The 18,229-nt window shown below is 42.3% G+C and overlaps 1 protein-coding gene across 3 annotated transcripts in view; it reads left to right on the forward strand.

Moving 5' to 3' along the window:
- ANO4 (anoctamin 4) overlaps window positions 1-18,229 on the forward strand; it is a 461,908-nt gene that overhangs the window by 22,755 nt on the left and 420,924 nt on the right. For all 3 annotated transcript variants that reach the window (XM_068560975.1, XM_068560976.1, XM_068560977.1), the window contains exon 3: window positions 2,252-2,503. In XM_068560975.1, coding sequence (XP_068417076.1) covers window positions 2,252-2,503 — 252 coding nt within the window. The remainder of the gene's footprint in view (window positions 1-2,251; window positions 2,504-18,229) is intronic.

Genomic DNA, 18,229 nt, shown 5'->3' on the forward strand with positions numbered 1-18,229 from the left:
TACCTTCCTGACAGGGTTATTGTGAGGTTAAATGAGGTGGTCCTGATAGATCCCTTAGCACATTGCCAATAAGCATTAGACAGTATTGTAACTTTTAGTGGATTTATCATTTTATGACAGTGAAGTAGATTGTTCATTCCTGGGCATCAGGTGTGGCTTCAGTGTGGATGAGTTCCAGATTTACAACTCTGGTCCCATGTCTCCTAATCCTCATTTCCGTTGTTTTTTTCAGTCTACTGCCAGACATTTCCACATAGATATTTCCACTAAAGCTCAGCCTCCTCGTGTCTAAAAAAACACACTCAACCTTCTTCAGCCCTTGCCAGGCCAGTCCTTCTGATGGCCACAGTGAGGATGAGGAAATCCACCATTCTGTTTGCCATAAGTCTTCTCTGACATCTTGCCAGCAAAAAACAAAGCTACCTGGTGGCCCCAAACTCCTTTCTTTCCACGTCATTGTTGCGCATCTCTCTGGACCTCTTTTCCTTTCTTGCTGCCAACATTTAAATTTGGTCCCTTAATAATGTTTGCCTGGCCTCTGCTTCACAGCCTCTTATGTCACCTCCTTGCCGCTGGTCTAGGAAGAATTCGGTGAACAGTGGGTATCTATTGAATGCCAGGGGAAAGAGCCAAATAGAGAAATGCTGGGAGGGAGTTTTAAAGATGACTAAGACACCTCTGACCTTGAGGGATGCTCAGCTCAGGAGAGAGACACATAGAGAGAAGGAACACTTGGCTGTGAAGTGTGGGCAGGGACTGTTTGACACATATCCATGTTCAAGTGGTTTCCCGCATGGTGTGGGAGGGCTGCCCCAGACAACACCGTCCAGTCTGCAGGATCCATGCAGGCCTCCTCCCTTGTTGCCCCTTTTGGGCTTTCTTGGTGCCTCAACACCCCCTCCCCAATTTGGACTTTCTCCCCACACACCCCCAGCCCCTGCACACCAACACCTTTTACTTGGCCTCCCTTTACCGTGGTTAAGACAACTTGGGGGAGTCAGAGGAATCTCCCCAGAAGGGGTCACCACCAGAGGAAGGAGGCACAGATTCTGCCTTTTTCTGCCGTCCATTTGATTATGCCAATCCCCACTTCACAAACTTTTAGGGATATTGCTTTGCCTAGCAAGTAAAATCTAATTTTCTTACCTTGGCATTTAAGACCCTCAGCTGTCTTGTATCAACCTACCTTTCCATTCTTGTTTTTTTCTGACTACACTTACATTATATTTCTAAATTCTGTACCTCGGTTGCAAATGCAAAGGCCTGCAGAGATCAGGCATGTAAGACAAATAAGTGAAGCAGGCTGGGAGTAAGGTATTAGGGAATGGTGGGGACTGCGGCAGACAGCAGTTCCTTTACTCCGCTTTAAAAGAGTGGCTCTGTGGTTGCTTCAGCTGACAGTTGCCACATGGGAATGTGGTCCAGTGTTGCTTGATCTTTAGGAGAAGATCAAGAGATTTTTAAAGAGAGGACAGAAAGCTGGATTTTTGTTGAGAATGCTCTAGACTTTTATTGTTGTCAATTTTAATTTGAACTTTACTTCAAATTAAGAAAAATGTGGGCTAACAAAACACATCTACAGAGCAGATCTGTCCCTCTGATTGTTTTAGGTGGCAACCCTTGCCTAGAAGGCCAAGTTCATGCCATCTTTTCCACGACCTAGTTCCTCCACCTAGAAAGGGCTTTGTCCCCTGAAATCCTGGGGAATGTTTTTGTCCAACTTTAAACTATTTCTTTCATCTTGCTTTGTACTGTTGTTAGTTGGAAAAAGGGAAAGAACATAGATTTTGGAGCCAGACAGATCTGGGCTTAAATTCTGCCTCTGGCACTTACTGGCTGCTTGACCTAGGGCAAGTTGAGGTCCAATTTCCTATAAAACGGAAATAGTAATTGTATTCTTGTAGAGTTGCTGTAAGGATTACAATCACTTATGCAAAGTACCTAGAACATAATAGACTTTCAGTTATCTTTTTTCATTATGATCACAAGTCTTATCTCCTTTATTGGACTCTGAGCTCCTTAAGGGCAAAGACTGGGCACCTAGAACATAGTATGTGCTTAATAAACATAGGCTGACTAGTTAACAAGATCCATACAGTCTGACATTTCCTGCCTGTTTATTGGTAACATGCATCCTTATCTCAAGTGGTGTTTGATTTGATGCGCAGCTAAGACGTTGGGGGAAATACAGAAAGAAATACGGTATAAGGCTTTGATTGCTGATCCTGACCTTATGTGTTTGTCTTGCCAGGTTATGACGTTGCTGGGCCTGTTGCAGTTGGGCTCACCCACTGGAAAAATCCATATGCACAAGGCAGACCCACCCTCCCATCAGATCTGCCTCTCTTCGTCTCCAAAGATGCAGGCATCCCGGTATATCACCGATCCCTCACTTGCAAGACTGAACTGGCCACGCCTCTGTCTTGCCCAGCCTCACTGTCCATCACTCCAGTGCCTTCTTACAGCAGCAGCAGCCAGGAAACCCTGAGCCAAGACACAGCAGGTAACAGTGCTGGCTTCCTGTTGGAGATTCAGGACTCTGTGTGTTTAAAAGTTCCTTCATGCATTTGCCTGCCAAATGGATTGCATCTGCATTTCTGCTTGTGTGATGCTATGGACCCCAACAATTCCCCCATATTCACTGCCCTTTAATAGCTTGGCTGTATCAGAAGGAAGGTTAGATGTGTTTAGAAATATTTGACCTAAGCGTTAGTTCTATTTGGTAAGATGTCGTCTGGAAATCAACTCTGAGTCAGAATTCCAAGTTTTGTCATAGGACTTTTTGTTTGTTTAATTTTCATCCTCTATTTAGTGACAAGGCATTGATCTTGGATTACAGTCTTGTATTCAAAAAAGTCATTTTTGAATACTTACCTCATTTACTAGCAATACATGATGCTCCACAAATTTGATCTGTGTCATGGGTCTTCGAACCACTGCCAATGGGCCAAATCTTGGCTGCCACATGTTTTTGTTCAGCCCAAGAACTAAAAATAGTTTTTATTTTATTTTTGTTCTTTTTTAAAATACATTTATTTTTTATTTATTTATTTTTGGCTGCATTGGGTCTTCGTTGCTGCACGCGGGCTTTCTCTAGTTGCAGCGAGCGGGGCTACTCTTCCTTATGGTGCGCGGGCTTCTCATTGCGGTGGCTTCTCTTGTTGCAGAGCACAGGCTCTAGGCGTGCGGGCTTCAGTAATTGTGGCTCGTGGGCTCTAGAGCGCAGGCTCAGTAGTTGTGGCACACGGGCTTAGTTGCTCCACGGCATGTGGGATCTTCCCGGACCAGGGCTCGAACCCGCGTCCCCTGCATTGGCAGGCAGATTCTTAACCACTGTGCCACTAGGGAAGTCCAGTTTTTACTTTAAATGGTTGGTGTCTTAGTCAGTTCAGGCTGCTATAACAAAAGACCACAGACCAGGTAGTTCATAAAAAACAGAAATTTATTTCTTACAGTTCTAGAGGCTGGAGGTTTGAGATCAGGGTGCCAACATAGTTGGGTGAGGGTCCTTTTTTGGGTCACAGACTTCTCACAGTATCCTCACGTGACAGAAAGGGAAAGGGGCCTCTGTGGGGTCTTTTTTTATAAGAACGCTAATCCCAGTCATGAGGGCTCCACTTTCATGACCTAAGCACCTCCCAGGGGCCCCGCCTCCTAATACCATCACATTAGCCATTAGGATTTCAAACGTATGAATTTTGGAGGGACACAAACATTCAGACCATACAGTTGGAAAAAATTAAAAGGATAAGAATATTTTGAGACACATGAAATTCACATTTCAGTGTTCATATATAAAGCTTTATTGGACACAACCTCTTATGTATTGTCTATGGTTGCTTTCAGGTGACAAAGGCAGAGCTGAAGTAATTGTGACAGAGACAGTATGGCTTGCAAAGCCTAAAATATTTATTATCTGGCCCTTTGCAGAAAATGTTTGCTGACCACTGATCTATGTGATCTTTGGGGCTCATGACTTAAACAATCAGGGCAAGAAAAATGTTTACAACATCTTGTCTTAAAATTTATCACTTCCATTACACATTGAATTGCGGAAAGCTTTACTCATGCAAGGCTGGCCACTTAATTGTTTTTATTTCTAAAGTCTGAGTTGGAGGTTTAAGTTATGCAAAATCTATCCTGCCACTTTTTTTTGTTTTTCTACAGATAGAGTGCTTAGAGATGAAGGTTTAGTTGGAGTAATCCAATGTGTAATTCCTGTTCTGGAGATAAATTTTTGAATGTTGACCTTCAACATTCACAATGACACTCAACAAGTCACAGTTGCTGCCACCTAGAGAAGAGACACTGATGTTGCAGAAGTTCCAGATTATCAAGAGCAATCTCTAAAGCAGTAGATTGCAGACTCGCTAAATGTTCAGAATCCCCACAGAACTGGTTAGAAATGAAGATTCCTGGGCTCTACCCCAGGGAATGCTGTGTCCATGGCACGGAGTGAGCTTCAGCATCTGCATTCTGCAGGCTGCTCCCTCCTGGAATTTTGACTCCCGAGGTTCCTCCACACACACCTTGGGGGACACCCTCGAAAGTGTCTTTGGTTAAGTGGTTGGATGATATTGCGGAGCGTTGGGGGATATTTGCATACCATTAGCTCTGCCATTGCAAAACTGAGTATCTTTCTGATTGTCCTGATTGAATGTCAGTTGGAGAGTAGAAAAATCATGATCTGAAGTTCAAACATTTTCCATATTTAAGTTTGAAATCTCCTGGGTTTTGATGTTATCATGATTGAAAACTGAATCCTCTTGCTTTAAAAAGTTCAGTAAAATCCGAAGTTAAGAAATAAAGTCCTGCCTTTGGCCAGGGGTAGCTGCGAGGTTATGGCATTTCATGGTAAAGAGGAGTGTGAAATGGCAGCTGCCGGAATAACATTTTATCACATTTCCCTTTGAGTTGGCTTTTTTCTGTCTTTTTCCATAGAGCGTCACACTCAGAAGCAATCTGATTTTTGGAGGAGGTTTCTATTTTTAACTTGTAGTTTTTCAAAAACAAATTAAAAGCCCATATTTCTCTTCAATCCTAGGAACTTTCCATTAGCAATAAAATATTGAATTTTTCCAAAGAACTGGTTTTTTTTTTTTTTAAAGGAATTCCTTTATTTTTATTATTTATTTATTTTTAGCTGTGTTGGGTCTTCGTTTCTGTGCAAGGGCTTTCTCTAGTTGTGGCAAGCGGGGGCCACTCTTCATCGCGGTGCACGGGCCTCTCACTATCGGGGCCTCTGTTGTTGCGGAGCACAGGCTCCAGACGCGCAGAGCTCAGTAGTTGTGGCTCACGGGCCTAGTTGCTCCACAGCCTGTGGGATCTTCCCAGAGCAGGGCTCGAACCCGAGTCCCCTGCATTGGCAAGCTGACGCTCAACCACTGCGCCACCAGGGAAGCCCAAGAACTGGTTTTTAATAATAATAATTAGTATACTTACAAAGTAAGCCTGACACTTAAGGATATATTAAACAAGCATGGGATATTTTGTAACAGAAAATTATAGATGCTGGTGTAGGTTCTGTAAGTCTCAATTATGATTATAGGTTAATTATTGCATTTATTTGATTTCTTATAGCAATTTATTGATTTTAATAGTGTTTTTTGTGTGAAAGATTCCAGTTTCCTTTTTCTTCTTATTTTTTAATAGAGTTAATTTCTTTTATATATATATGTATATATATGTTGCTAGTTTGAAGAAAACTCTGAGGTAAGTCAGTTTAACTATAGCACAATGTCCTACAAATTCCAGACTTTGCTAGACATCCCTTCATATTTCTAATCTGTCTTTCTTCTGCATAAACTTCAGGTCTGATGTAGAGGAGCTTACAATTTGTAGGCACAAAATCACCATACAATTATTTATTGATTGTTGGAGTTTTCTCATGTTTAAGAATTCTCCAAACATATTTAAAAATCATTTTTCCATTTATAATCCCTACAACTCTACAATTCTAGAAGCAACTGAAAAAACACTAAGTGACTAGAGCTTTTGAAATTCTCATTTTATTGAGCTGTTTTCCCTCTTGCCACTACCCTATTCCATCATTCCTTCCCTTCATCGTGTGACTAATTTCATCGGGTGTAGAAGTTTCTTCTTAGGTTGGGTTCTACTTAATCCTGTTTGCTACCTTGTGCAGTTAACAACCTGTGAAACTGCATGGTGGCCCTGGATGCAATGCTCCTTCTTGGTGGCAGAGAATGTTTTAATCAGTAAATTAATTGTAGCAGGTTAAGTTAGAAAAACAGTGTCTGGCTTGTTCTATCCCTCCATTCATCCATCTCTCCATCCATTTATCTATCCATCCATCCAATACATACTAAATTTCCACTGTGTGTCATGTACTGCAGTAAACCCTTGGGATAGAAAATTGAGTAAAGCATCACCCCATATAAGAAGCTCAAAGTCTGCAGGAGGAGACAGATATGTAAATCAAGTATTTTAATTCAGTGTTATAAGTGCTAAGAAAGAAGTTTTCACATTAGGTGATCACACACACATTTTTGTTATTAAATTATTTAATTAATATGCTATTAAAATACTACTAATAAAGTATTAAAATGTGATATAAAATATAACATTAAAATATGTAAGTAAAAACACATTGAGTGCAAAAGATATTATTAAATTATTTCTTCAATCAAAAGAAGATGAATTTGAGAGAACCATAGGAGGAATGTTTGGAAACTGTCTCCATCTCAGATATTCTGAGTAGGTTTGATACCCAGTTTTTGCTAACCAAGCTTTACAACTTGCATCATCACTACCACACAACTTACATTTTTGGTCACTTTCTGCCACCAACTGATTCTCAGCCACTCTCTTCCATTGTATTTGGTTCCCAGCTGTGTGCTGATGACTCCAAAGTGATATTTCCATGTCTTATTTCTCTGACAAACTTTAAAGATATATTTACAACTGCCTACCAGAACTTTCAGCCTGGATATATCCCAGACATGTCAAAACTTATGTGTCCAAATGGAACTTTCTTTTTGGTAGCCCTCAAAGCTGAATTTCTCTTTTTTCCCCCTCCTATCTTTTTTTTGTTTCTATAAATTTATTTGTTTATTTATGGCTGCATTGGGTCTTCGCTGCTGTGCGCGGGCTTTCTCTAGTTGCAGCGAGCAGGGGCTACTCTTCGTTGTGGTGCACAGGCTTCTCATTGTGGTGGCTTCTCTTGTTGCGGAGCAGGGGCTCTAGGCACGTGGGCTTCAGTAGTTGTGGCTCACAGGCTCTAGAGCGCAGGCTCAGTAACTGTGGCACACGGGCTTAGTTGCTCCACAGCATGTGGGATCTTCCTGGACCAGGGCTTGAACCCATGTCCCCTGCATTGGCAGGTGGATTCTTAACCACTGTGCCACCAGGGAAGTCCCAAAGCTGAATTTCTTATTCTGTTTAATGGTGCCACAGCCCATCCAGACTCCCAAGCCAAAAACTGGGTGTCCTCATGCTTTAAGCCTCTGCTGGCCATCAGCCTCCGCAGCCAGCTGGCTAACATGTTCATCGTCTACTTTAGAGATAGCTCTAATTCAGAGCCTCCTCTCCATCCCCATGGCACCATCTCAGCTCAAGCTCTCATCATCTCTACTGGACTAGAGCAGCCTCCCCACATCTTAATTCTTCCATGTCCTCGGGGTTAGTTTGCCAAATTCATCTCTTTCTCTCTTTTCCACCCTTCCTCCCTCCCTGCCTTCCTCCCTGACTTGAAAAATCTCTGTTGTTTCCCCATTGTCAGTAGAAGAAAGCCTAAACACTTTATACGTGATACGTGAGGGCCTTCCTAACTAGCTTTAACTGACTCTAGCATCTCTCACCACTCCCCGCAGATGCAGCCACACAGTAGCTACACCTAATGCTTTACAGTTCCCTAAAGGTCCATGATTTTTCACATGTGCCAACTGCTTGGATGCTCTTCCTTACATTCTTATTCTAGAAAATTTATTGAAGACACCTAGCTAAGAGTTGACCTCCTCTGTGAATTCTTTCCCTTTCCCCCTCAGCATATTTAGTCATTCTTTCTGTTTCTATTGGGAATTCCTATTGACGTCTTGAATTCTGCTCTTATTTGACTGTAATGTAATTTTATTTTTATATTTCTTTTTATGGCTAGCCTACTAGATGGAAAGTTCTTGAGCTGAGAATTAATGTCATACTCATGTATTTGTTTGGTCAGTGTAGAGCCCAGCATATAGGAAGTATGTTGTCTAGGACCATTTAAACTGCAGATTAGACACTGTTAAAAGAGAGAATTAGGCCTGGAAGATAGATCTGAATAAATTACTTCAAATGCAGTATAAAGAGATAGAAGATAGCAAAACAAGAAGGGGGAGGTTGAAATATAGAAGACAGAATGAGAATGTCCAACATACTTTTAATAGAAATCCTGTCTGGATTAAGAGAATAGAAAGAATGAAGAGAGATAGAATATTTTTAAAAACACAGCTGCTGAGAATTTCCCAGAATTGATGAGAGACACAAATCTTTTGAGTCAAGAAACAATGAATGCCAAGCAGAATAAGTAAAAATAAATCCACATATAAACATATTTTGGTGAGTCAGCAAAAAACAAAGAGAAAAATCTTAGGAATCTGAGGGAAAAAACAGATTTCCCACAAATAATAAACAATTGAACTGAGGATAGATGTTCCAATAGTAATTATAGAGGCCAAGAGACAGTGCATCGCTATCTTCAAAGTGCTGAAGGAAATAATGGTCAATTCAGAATTCTGAATCCAGCCAAATGATCATTGAAGAGGGAGATCATCATAAGAACATTTTTTGGAAAAGACTGGGAAAGTGTACCCAATGTACACCTACTGCAAGAATGACTGAAAAACCTATTTTAGAAAAGAAGAAACTTGAACCTAGAAGAAAGGCTAAGATGATAGAAATAATAAGAGGAAGAAATACATTCCTAATTTAAAAAGGTCCTTCTAGAAGAATGGTTTTCAACCAGGGACGATTTTACTTCATGGGTACATTTGGCAATGTCTGGAGGTATTTTTGGTTGACACAGCCGGGCAGGAGGTATTACAAGCGTCTAGTGTGTAGAGACCAGGAATGCTGCTAACCATCTTGCAATGCATGTGACGTGATCCCATGTTCATCATTAATTCTTAACACTGCTTCCTCCCTTTGAGTTTCTCTTCCTATGTGTGGTACCTTGCCCTTGCAATGGGCCCCCACCTTTATGGCATTTCCAGGGCTCTGCTCTCTCTGCTCTATCTGGGGCTATCCTTGATAAAGTATGTCCTTCACACTTTTGATTTTCCCTTTTCTATGTTTCTTTGTGTTTCTTTGTGTCCTTTAACTCTTCCTAAATTGTATCTCATGCTGCACCTAAGCCTTTTCTCTTCTTGTTCACTTATACCAATTTCTCAACCTTGACACTATTGACATTTTGGGCTGAGTAATTCTTTGCTATGGGGAGCTGTGCTGTGCATTGTAGATGTTTAGCAGCATCTCTGGTTGCTACCCACTGGTTGCCAGTTGTGACAACCAGAAATATCTCCAGACATTGCCGAATGTCCTCTGGGTAGGGGCAAAATTGCCCCCAGTTGAGAACCACTGATTTATACTAATTAAGTCCAGTTCTGTTCTCTGGACTTCTGCTTAGTGGGAATAATCTGATAATCTAATCATTGAGATAGGATACATGTATTATAATGACTTTTACCCTATATTTAACAAGAGCCTTTTGCAAACTGTGCCCTAATCAAAAACATGGAGGGAATCCCTTTCCAAAGAGGGAGGTTTTCCCCCTGAGAATTCAGTTAACACCTTTGATACTTGTCCATCAGCCCCCCGTATACAGTCCTCTGAAATTATGTCATAAATCAGAGCTCCTCCATTTGTGTCCAAGAAGACCAGTGATAATTTCCCTGCATCTACATGCACAGAAACAAGCAAAGACTCATCCCTTTTTTCTTGTGCCTTCCTTCCCCTGTCTCCTGTGTCTCACAACCTTCACATAGTGGTCTCTTGGTAGAGCTGGGTTTTGAAAAAGATCCTAAATGAATTCCATACATTTCTTATGGATTTTAAAGATGATCCTCATTTGTGAAAGGGAAGGGAGATGTGAAATGACTATTCTTTGTTCCTGATCAGTGATCATTTCCCAAGAGCCTGTCTTGTCATTGGGATGGAAGATGTTCACTTACCTTTCCTAGTGACCTCGTAGGGCATATCAGTGCTTCTACATGTGCAAACTTTGAAAACTGTGCTATGAATTTGCCTGAGGTGTAGAGTACCTGGGAAGTGGTACCCACTTAATAGCACGAATTCAATTTCTTTCAACAAATCATGACCAGATATATTCAGAGTGGATGCCAAAGGAAATAGGGGGGAATTAAATTTCAGAGCTAGGGTGCCACAAAAAGTGACCCTGCAAGTTGAGCTACTGATATGACCAGGAGATGAGAGTAGTTTGACCCAGCCGGGAGACCGGCATGCTCGCTTTTAGAGATGCCCAGAGATACTCATGGACCTGACCCACTCGCAGGGGCAGGCCCAGCCAGTCTAAAGTCAAAATTTCTGCTTCAGTGTTAGCTCAGCTGAATTCACGGTACAGAGTAATGGAAAGGATAGCTACCCTCTGCAAAAAAACAGGTCAGTATAAATTAGACACAGTTTCTAAACCATTATATATACAGTGGGTTTCTTGTAGACAACATAGAATTAGATCTTGTGTTTTTATCCACTCTTATGATCTGTCTTTTGATTGATATAGTTAAACCATTCACATTTAAAGTGCTTATTGATATAGTTGGGTGAATATCTACCATGTTTGTAACTGCTTTCTATTCATTGCATTTGTTTGCTGTTTCTTTTTTCTTCCCTCTTTCTTTGCCTTCTCTAGTTTTAAATGAACATTTTACATGCTTTTTAAAATGGAATGGGTACCTACCCACTTATCTCTCTGCCTTTAAAATTTTTCCTTTTGTCAAAATGTCCCTGAAGGGGTATTTCAACTTTAATTGTATGTGGTGGAATAAGTTTCCTGGTAAAGTTTATATGGAATGTGGGTATCATGGTTAACCTACTAATGTTAGGAAGTAATAATAAGTGAAACCACTTGTCCTGGTTTTCTGGGAGGTGATTTGTGGTTTTCTAGAATACTGGCTGGGTAGAAGATGTCACAGTAGAAGGGCAGGCATTTGAGTAGAGGTTGTTCAGGTGAGGAATTGGTGTTCCAAACATCGGGACAGTGTATGGAGACTGATGCCAGAGCAGCTGGGGGTTAAGTGTGTCCTTCACATTCAAGGTCGAGCACTGAATGCCTTATACATAGAGATATTGTTACATGGGGTGGTTGGGTTCTCTGGGACTGTTACTCTGGTATTCAACTTTTTTGGCATTCCATGAATTAAATGGCATTTGTGAGGGGGCCCAGAATCTTAACCACCATATATATACCACTTCTCTGAGAAAAGCTGAGGTTAGTTGGGGGACCACCTGCACTTTAAGACCTAAGAGGGTCATTGGAGATGTTTATTTGATAAGAGAATTGGCTAAGAGAAATAAATCACTGAGCTTTCTTCAAGTTTCCTAATTTCCCCTTCTCAAATTTGGCTATATCGTTCTTTTCAGAATTCAAGATCATGTCCTGTCATTTAATTTCTGATTCTAGCACAATCCTGTTCATCTCTTTTCCAAGTGTGGTGGTTATTTAGTTTTAGAAGACTGAAAGCATTGGTGAATCAGGGAATGATTAATGGCACATGAGGACAAAGTCAATTAAATGATGCAGCTATGAAGTTGCTTGAGGATTTCTGGTATAAGAAACTGAAAAACTTGATTTAAAGCTGTATTAAATCTGATTTGCAAAGGATAATATATTTTAGAATCAAAAGGCATTAAAGTGCTCCAATAAAGTCATCCATTCATCCAGTCATCTAGATTCTTGTTACTTGAAGTGTGGTCCTCTAGAGATAAGAGGGCTTGAACTGGGATTAAGCAATATAATCCAAAAGGGGCGCATCTGAGGGGTATTTTGGAGATAGTTTCAGTACATCTTGGTGATTAACAGATGTGGTATGTTGAGTGAGTGGATATTCCACATGTTTCCAATTAAGTTAAAATATAGTACTGAAGCTTTGTTGTGTAGGCCAGTTTTCTCTAACTTTAATGTGAATACAAATCACTTGGAGATCTTGTTAAACTGCGGATTCTCATTTAGCGGGTGGGGGTCGGGGGGTGACATTCTGCTTTTCTAACAGGCTCCCATGTGATCGTTGTGGAGCTTGGAATTTAGTACGAGATGCAGATAACAATATTACACCAAAAAATGTATGGTTACCAACAGGCAGGTGCTGTGAAGGAAAGGGTTCTTCTTAAAGATCCTTGGAAATATTGTTTTTTATCAAAACATGTCTCTGAGTTCCCAAAACAGCGCTCCATAAAGACATTTGCTTTACCACCAGTTGTAAGTGGGAAGTTTGCTTATACTGTGTTAGGGGAAAATGATTGACCTGTGTGGTATAAGTGTTCTAACTTTCTCATAGACATGGTTTAGATACAAAAACCCCAGCAACCATAGTACTGCTGGAGGGAGGAATTAGTTAGCTTGGTTTGGGTTCCCTGGCAGATAGATTCTGAGCCAGAGATGGGCAGGTAAGAAGTTTATCAGGGAGAGCCCTTGGGATCAATGTGTATGAGTGTATTTGTGTGTGTGGGCGGGGAGGGGAGGTAAGGGGGAAGGAAGCAGGATTGGGCAGAGAGAGGATTTGGACTGTGATGATATACACAGGCTTCAACCCAACGCATAGGGAGATCTGGAGCTGGGACGGCCTTCAAAATTGTCCCACAGTGGGGCTTGTGTACCCTCCCATCACTGCCTGGATGCAATCTGCTACGGGGAAGGGGTGTGACCTTGAGAAATTCTCTTGGAGGGCAAGGGCCAAAAGACAGACTCAGCTGAGAGCCATCAGCACCAATACTTACAGCAGCTGGGGGAGTGAGCTGGTGCATACAGCCTCTGCTACGTCAGCTGATTGAAATGAAGCGATTAAGATAAATGGGAAAGGCAAGTTGGCTGCACAGTGGATTCCTCAAGCCACGGGTATGGTAAGTCTGTAGATCTCTGCTGGAATGGGGAGGTGATGACTGGTAACTTGTTTGTTAAACTGAGTCCTGAGTTGAAATAGGTTAGGATTTTTGAGATGTGCTTCATCAGAGTTCATCCAGTGGGTTTGTGGACACCAGCTGCCTTGTAAATTATTTTGAAAGCCAGGAACACATAGAGCAGGGGTCCCCAGCCCCCAGGCGGCACAGCAGGAGGTGAGTGGCTGGTGAGTGAGCGAGGCTTCATCCGCTGCTTCCCATCGGTCCCCATCGCTCCCCCCTACCCCGTGGAAAAATTGTCTTCCACGAAACTGGTCCCTGGTGCCAAAAAGGTTGGGGGCCGCTGACATAGAGGATCAGGGCTTTGAATTCTGTGGGGGAAGAGGTCGTGCATCTGGGCAGATTTTCTCAGCACCCAGTTTCAGGTTCAGCTTGTATTTCTCGCCAGCAAAGGGGCACCTAAAGGATTGGGTAACACCCTTCTGATGACTGTGTGCCTGGTTAGGAGGGTGGGAATTTGGAAGCCTTGTACAGCCATTGTCTTTTCAGCAAAATAAGGATACAACTGGTTTATGGTTGTAACCAGAGAATGGGCAAGTTCCCTCCAGTTTTCTCATCCGGGTCGTGTGATTCATGTTCATTTATTCAACGGCTGTTCCCAGAGTGGCTAGTATGGGCCAAGCACTGCATTAGGACCTAGGCTGGGCTCCTTTCTTGTTGGAATGACAGTGGAGCGGGCTAGTGGATTAAACAGGTATTAATCAATCACACGTATAAAATTTGATTAGCTCAATGAAGGGGGAAAAAAACCACTATTATGGATTCCGCGCGGGCGTTGCTGGCTGGGGAGCGGCGCAGTCACTGGCCGGGGACGGGATCCGCGGCTGACAGGCCGCCTGGGCGCCTCGTGGGGATGCGCTGGGTGCTCCGCGGAGGCGGCGTCGGCGGCTGCAGGGGACGAGCTAGCGCAGGAAGCCCGTGGAGCCCGAACGGCGCGCACAGGTAGAGCGGAGGCGCGAGCTGGAGCCCCAGGGCAGCGCGCTCACCTGGGCGGCGCTGTGGGAGCCGGGCTCCAACGGAGAGCGCAGCACCTACCCGCCCCAGCAAACAAACAAAAGCAAAACACTGTCGGGGTAAATCAAGAGGGGGTTTATTTATATTTGGAAACGGGTAGAGACTGAGAGTGTGATTGTAAGTTGAGGGGTCTCAAGGATGTATTGGAGCTGGTGAAGATTATAATGAGAATGTGGGCCAGGAGACCAAGGACCTGGCTTCTCTTCCCAGTTCGACCACGTATCAAGGTACCTTCACACGAAGGACTTAACCTCTTTGAGCCTTGATTGCTTCATCTGTAAAATGGTGCTGTTATGAGACTCAAAGGAGATGAAATAGACAAAAAGTTTTTTTAATCCTAAAATTTAAGTGAAAGCTGTTTCTATTCATTACTCTGGCCCGTTGATTGCTTCTCTTTTCTTACGTGTCTCCTGTGTCCTGGATTGAGCTTGGATGCCGAGTTTAGTCAGTTGTAAAATGCTATTCAGCTACCTTGTCTTAGCTTGTGGCTTTCAACTTTTTCTTTTTCCGCTACCTAGAGTAAGAAATACTTCCATATTGTGATCTACCACTACTACTTTTTCTTCTTCCTTCTCTCTCTCTCAACTGAGAAAATGTTTCAGGAAATAATACTTATCCTCGTGTGCTATGTACTCTGATATTTCATTCTTTTCCCCCCAAAAGTGCTAGTCGTAATCCATTAAATTGATGCCATTGCCTACTAATGATTGCAATTTATAATTTGAACGTATTGATCTAGATAAGATTGTAGTACCTCAGATCCTCTGAAACCATACTAAGGTGACAGAGGTAATTTTTTTTTTTTTTTCTGGTGTGTGTGAGGTCTGTTGTACAAGGAAATTATTTCTCTTTGGAGACTGATCATTAATGTTCTTTAAAAGTCATCTGACGCTTATGGCACTGAGGCTGTCTCCCAGCGTTGGTAAAGCAGTGATCCATTAGAGGGGCTCTGTGTACCCTGAGGTTCTCAGTGTTAAGTCAACAAAGAACTATGGCAAAGGACCCTTTGCCATAGTATCAGTATCAGTTAACCATTACCAGTATAGCATCAGTTAACCATTACCACGATAATACTGCACACCAGACAACCCCCAAAGCTCAGTGGCATACCGTGCTGAGCATTCACTCCTGCACCTGGGATGAGGTAGCTCTGCAGGTCTTGCCTGGGCTCACTCAGTCTCTTGGAGCTGACTGGCTGTTGGCAGATCCAGGCTGACAGCAGCTGGAGCAGCTGGGGTGACTCAGCTCTGCTCCACGAGTCTTTCGTCCTCTAGGAGGCTAGTCCTGGCATGTCATCGTGCAAGGGGAGGCTCTGCGAGCTTCTTCTGGGGACACATTAGGCAGTATCACATTGACCAAACCATGCTACATGGCTGAGCCAGAGTTAAGGATGGGGCAGAAGGTCTCTCAGTGGGAGAGCACTGCAAAGTTACATTGAAACAAGATGTGGAATTAGGCTGTGAGAAACTGCCATTGGCTCCAATTCTTTATTCTTCGCTGTCTCGCACATGATCTCCTTGACTCAAAAGTGGCCCTTTGCACAAGTAGGTCTCAAATCTGAGTCCTTGAGGCTATTTTCCTGAAAGACACCATGCTGTCCTCATACGCTGGTTCAATTGTCTTCCTTTTACCTAAACTTCCTTGTAAGGCCCCCTTCTCTTCAGTGTAGGTCATCTTAGGAAAGTAGATGTTTGAGGACTGCCTGCCCTGCCAACATAGGAGATATGCCTCCACCTGCCTGAATCCTAGTGTGGGCAGTATTTAGATTAAGGCACAACCCACACCATAGTTTTTACTCCTGTTTTCTCCAGTTTTCCCGAAGAATATATACTACTGTAGTATGATATTTTTGAGTTGATTCATGAAGCTGGATATCTAAGTGAGAGATACTTTAATGAGTAAAGTTAGTAACAGTCTATGTCAAAATATTGTATTTTGTCTCAAAATTTCCCCTAAGACTTAGCTCTGAACTTCTAGCTGTCTATTGGTGATCCCTACTCTCAAGCTCCCACAAGCATCTGTCTAAACCATTTCTGTGTTTCCTATTTCAACAAACTGCGTCACTATCCACCCTCTTCCTCAGAGTGAAGCGTCATCTTTAACCCTTCATTCACAGCCACTATCAGCTCTTTTTCTCTTGTGAATAATGGCTGGCATCATTATTCAGCCAGACACTGGAATTGTTCTTCGTTCGTTTACTTGGCCAGGTTCTGTGCTAAGAACTGGGGATGTGAGAGTGACTAAGACATGATGCCTTCTTTTTGAAGCTTAGTATCTAGTCAAGAAGGAGAATTGTCAACATATAACTCACAGTGTAGAGCTATGAATAAAGTATCCTTTTCAACCCTTTCCTACATCTAACTGCTCATCAGTTCTTGCTCATTCTGCCTCAGAAATGTACCTCAAACCTACCTCTTCATTCCTGTGGTCATTTTCCCTTGAATGGGTCGGAGCTTTCTATTCTTCTCAGGGCTGGGGCAGTAGCCTCCTGGATGGTCTCCCTGCCTTCACTCTTTTCCCAGTCTGTTCTCTCTTCCCTCAGCCACTTGATATCATTGGCTAAAACATTGACTCAAGGTGCCATTCCTTGGCTTGAAAACCATGAGAGGGTTTGGTTGTTCTACAGTAAGTGGAACATAGAATTATCATATAACCCAGCAATTCTGCTCCTTGGTATATGCCCCAAATGATTGATAACAGGTGTTCAAACAAAAACTGGTACACTAATGTTCATGCAGCACGATTCATAATAGTCCAAAGTGGAAACAACCAAAATGTCCATGAACTGATGAATGGATAAACAATGCATAACCACGCAGTGGAATATTATTTAGCCAGAAAAGGGGATTGAGTACTGATATAGGCTGTAACATGGACGAACCTTAAGCATTGTGCTAAGTGAAAGAAGCTAGACACAAAAGGCTACATACTGTATAATTCCATTTATATGAAATATCCAGAATAGACAAATCGATAGAGACGGAAAGCAGATTAGTGGTTGCCAGGGATTAGGGGAAGGGGAGAATGAGGAGAGATTGCTTAATGTGTATGGAGTTTCCTTTTGGAGTGATGAAAACGTTCAGAAACTGGTATGGTTGTACAACATTATGAATAGACTAAATGTCTATAATGGTAAATCTTACGTGTGTTTTTACCACAATAACATAAATGTAAAACAAATTATCAGGGCTCCCTGACCAGCTATGGTTCAAGTTCAAATTTCATAGCATGTAGTTCATAGACCCTCATGGTCTAGGCCAGCCTGGCTTACTAGCTTTGGTCCTCCCAAGCATCCTATGAACCAGCCCTACCTGGTGTATTGTAACATCTTCCTGCCTTTGCTTATGCTGGACTCTCACCTGGAGTGCCCTGTGCTTACTTTTCTGCTTGATGAAAGTTAAGATCTGGCTTAAATGCCATTCTTCTGTGAGGGCTTACCCATGCTCCTTCCTCCGTGTTCCCACAGCACCTTATTCAGATCATTAACCACAGTGAGTCATAGTTGAGTGTGTATCTTCACGCTGCCAGATGGTGAGTGCCATGCAGGCAGGGAAAATGTCTGATTTGAATTTGAATCCCTACGGCCTTGCACAGGATGCGATACTTCCTAGTTCATGAGTATTTATTGAATTGACTTTGGTTAAGGCTCGATTACTGTCTTGGTTCTGCCCTTAAACTAAAGCTGTAGCTCTAATCCTTAAGTTAAAACTCTCTGTAACAATCACTATACTTTGATTGCAACCATCCTTGATTATCTTCATCTAATTACCATTAATTGACTTAACCTTATTGAATTTCTTCCTAGTTTACTAGCACCTGCTCAACTAAACTGTTTGTGTTTTTTTGGTAATTAGAGCACTCGCTTTGCTTTCACTTGCCCTCAGATTTCCTGATATTGCAGCTAATGTTCTCACCTCCCTTTCCTATGCAGATAAGTTCTTTGAAAACTTAACATTTAACCATTTTCTGTTTTCTAGGGAAAATGTGACAGAGGACAAGTGTTTTGCTATTTCATTAGAGGATCATTCTGTCTTAGAATAGCAAAGTTAGCAAAGAGGGTCAGAGCGATACAGCATCAGGAGAAATCCGG

This window comes from Eschrichtius robustus, chromosome 13 (genome assembly GCF_028021215.1).
Source record: "Eschrichtius robustus isolate mEscRob2 chromosome 13, mEscRob2.pri, whole genome shotgun sequence".
Classification (NCBI taxonomy): Eukaryota; Metazoa; Chordata; class Mammalia; order Artiodactyla; family Eschrichtiidae; genus Eschrichtius; species Eschrichtius robustus.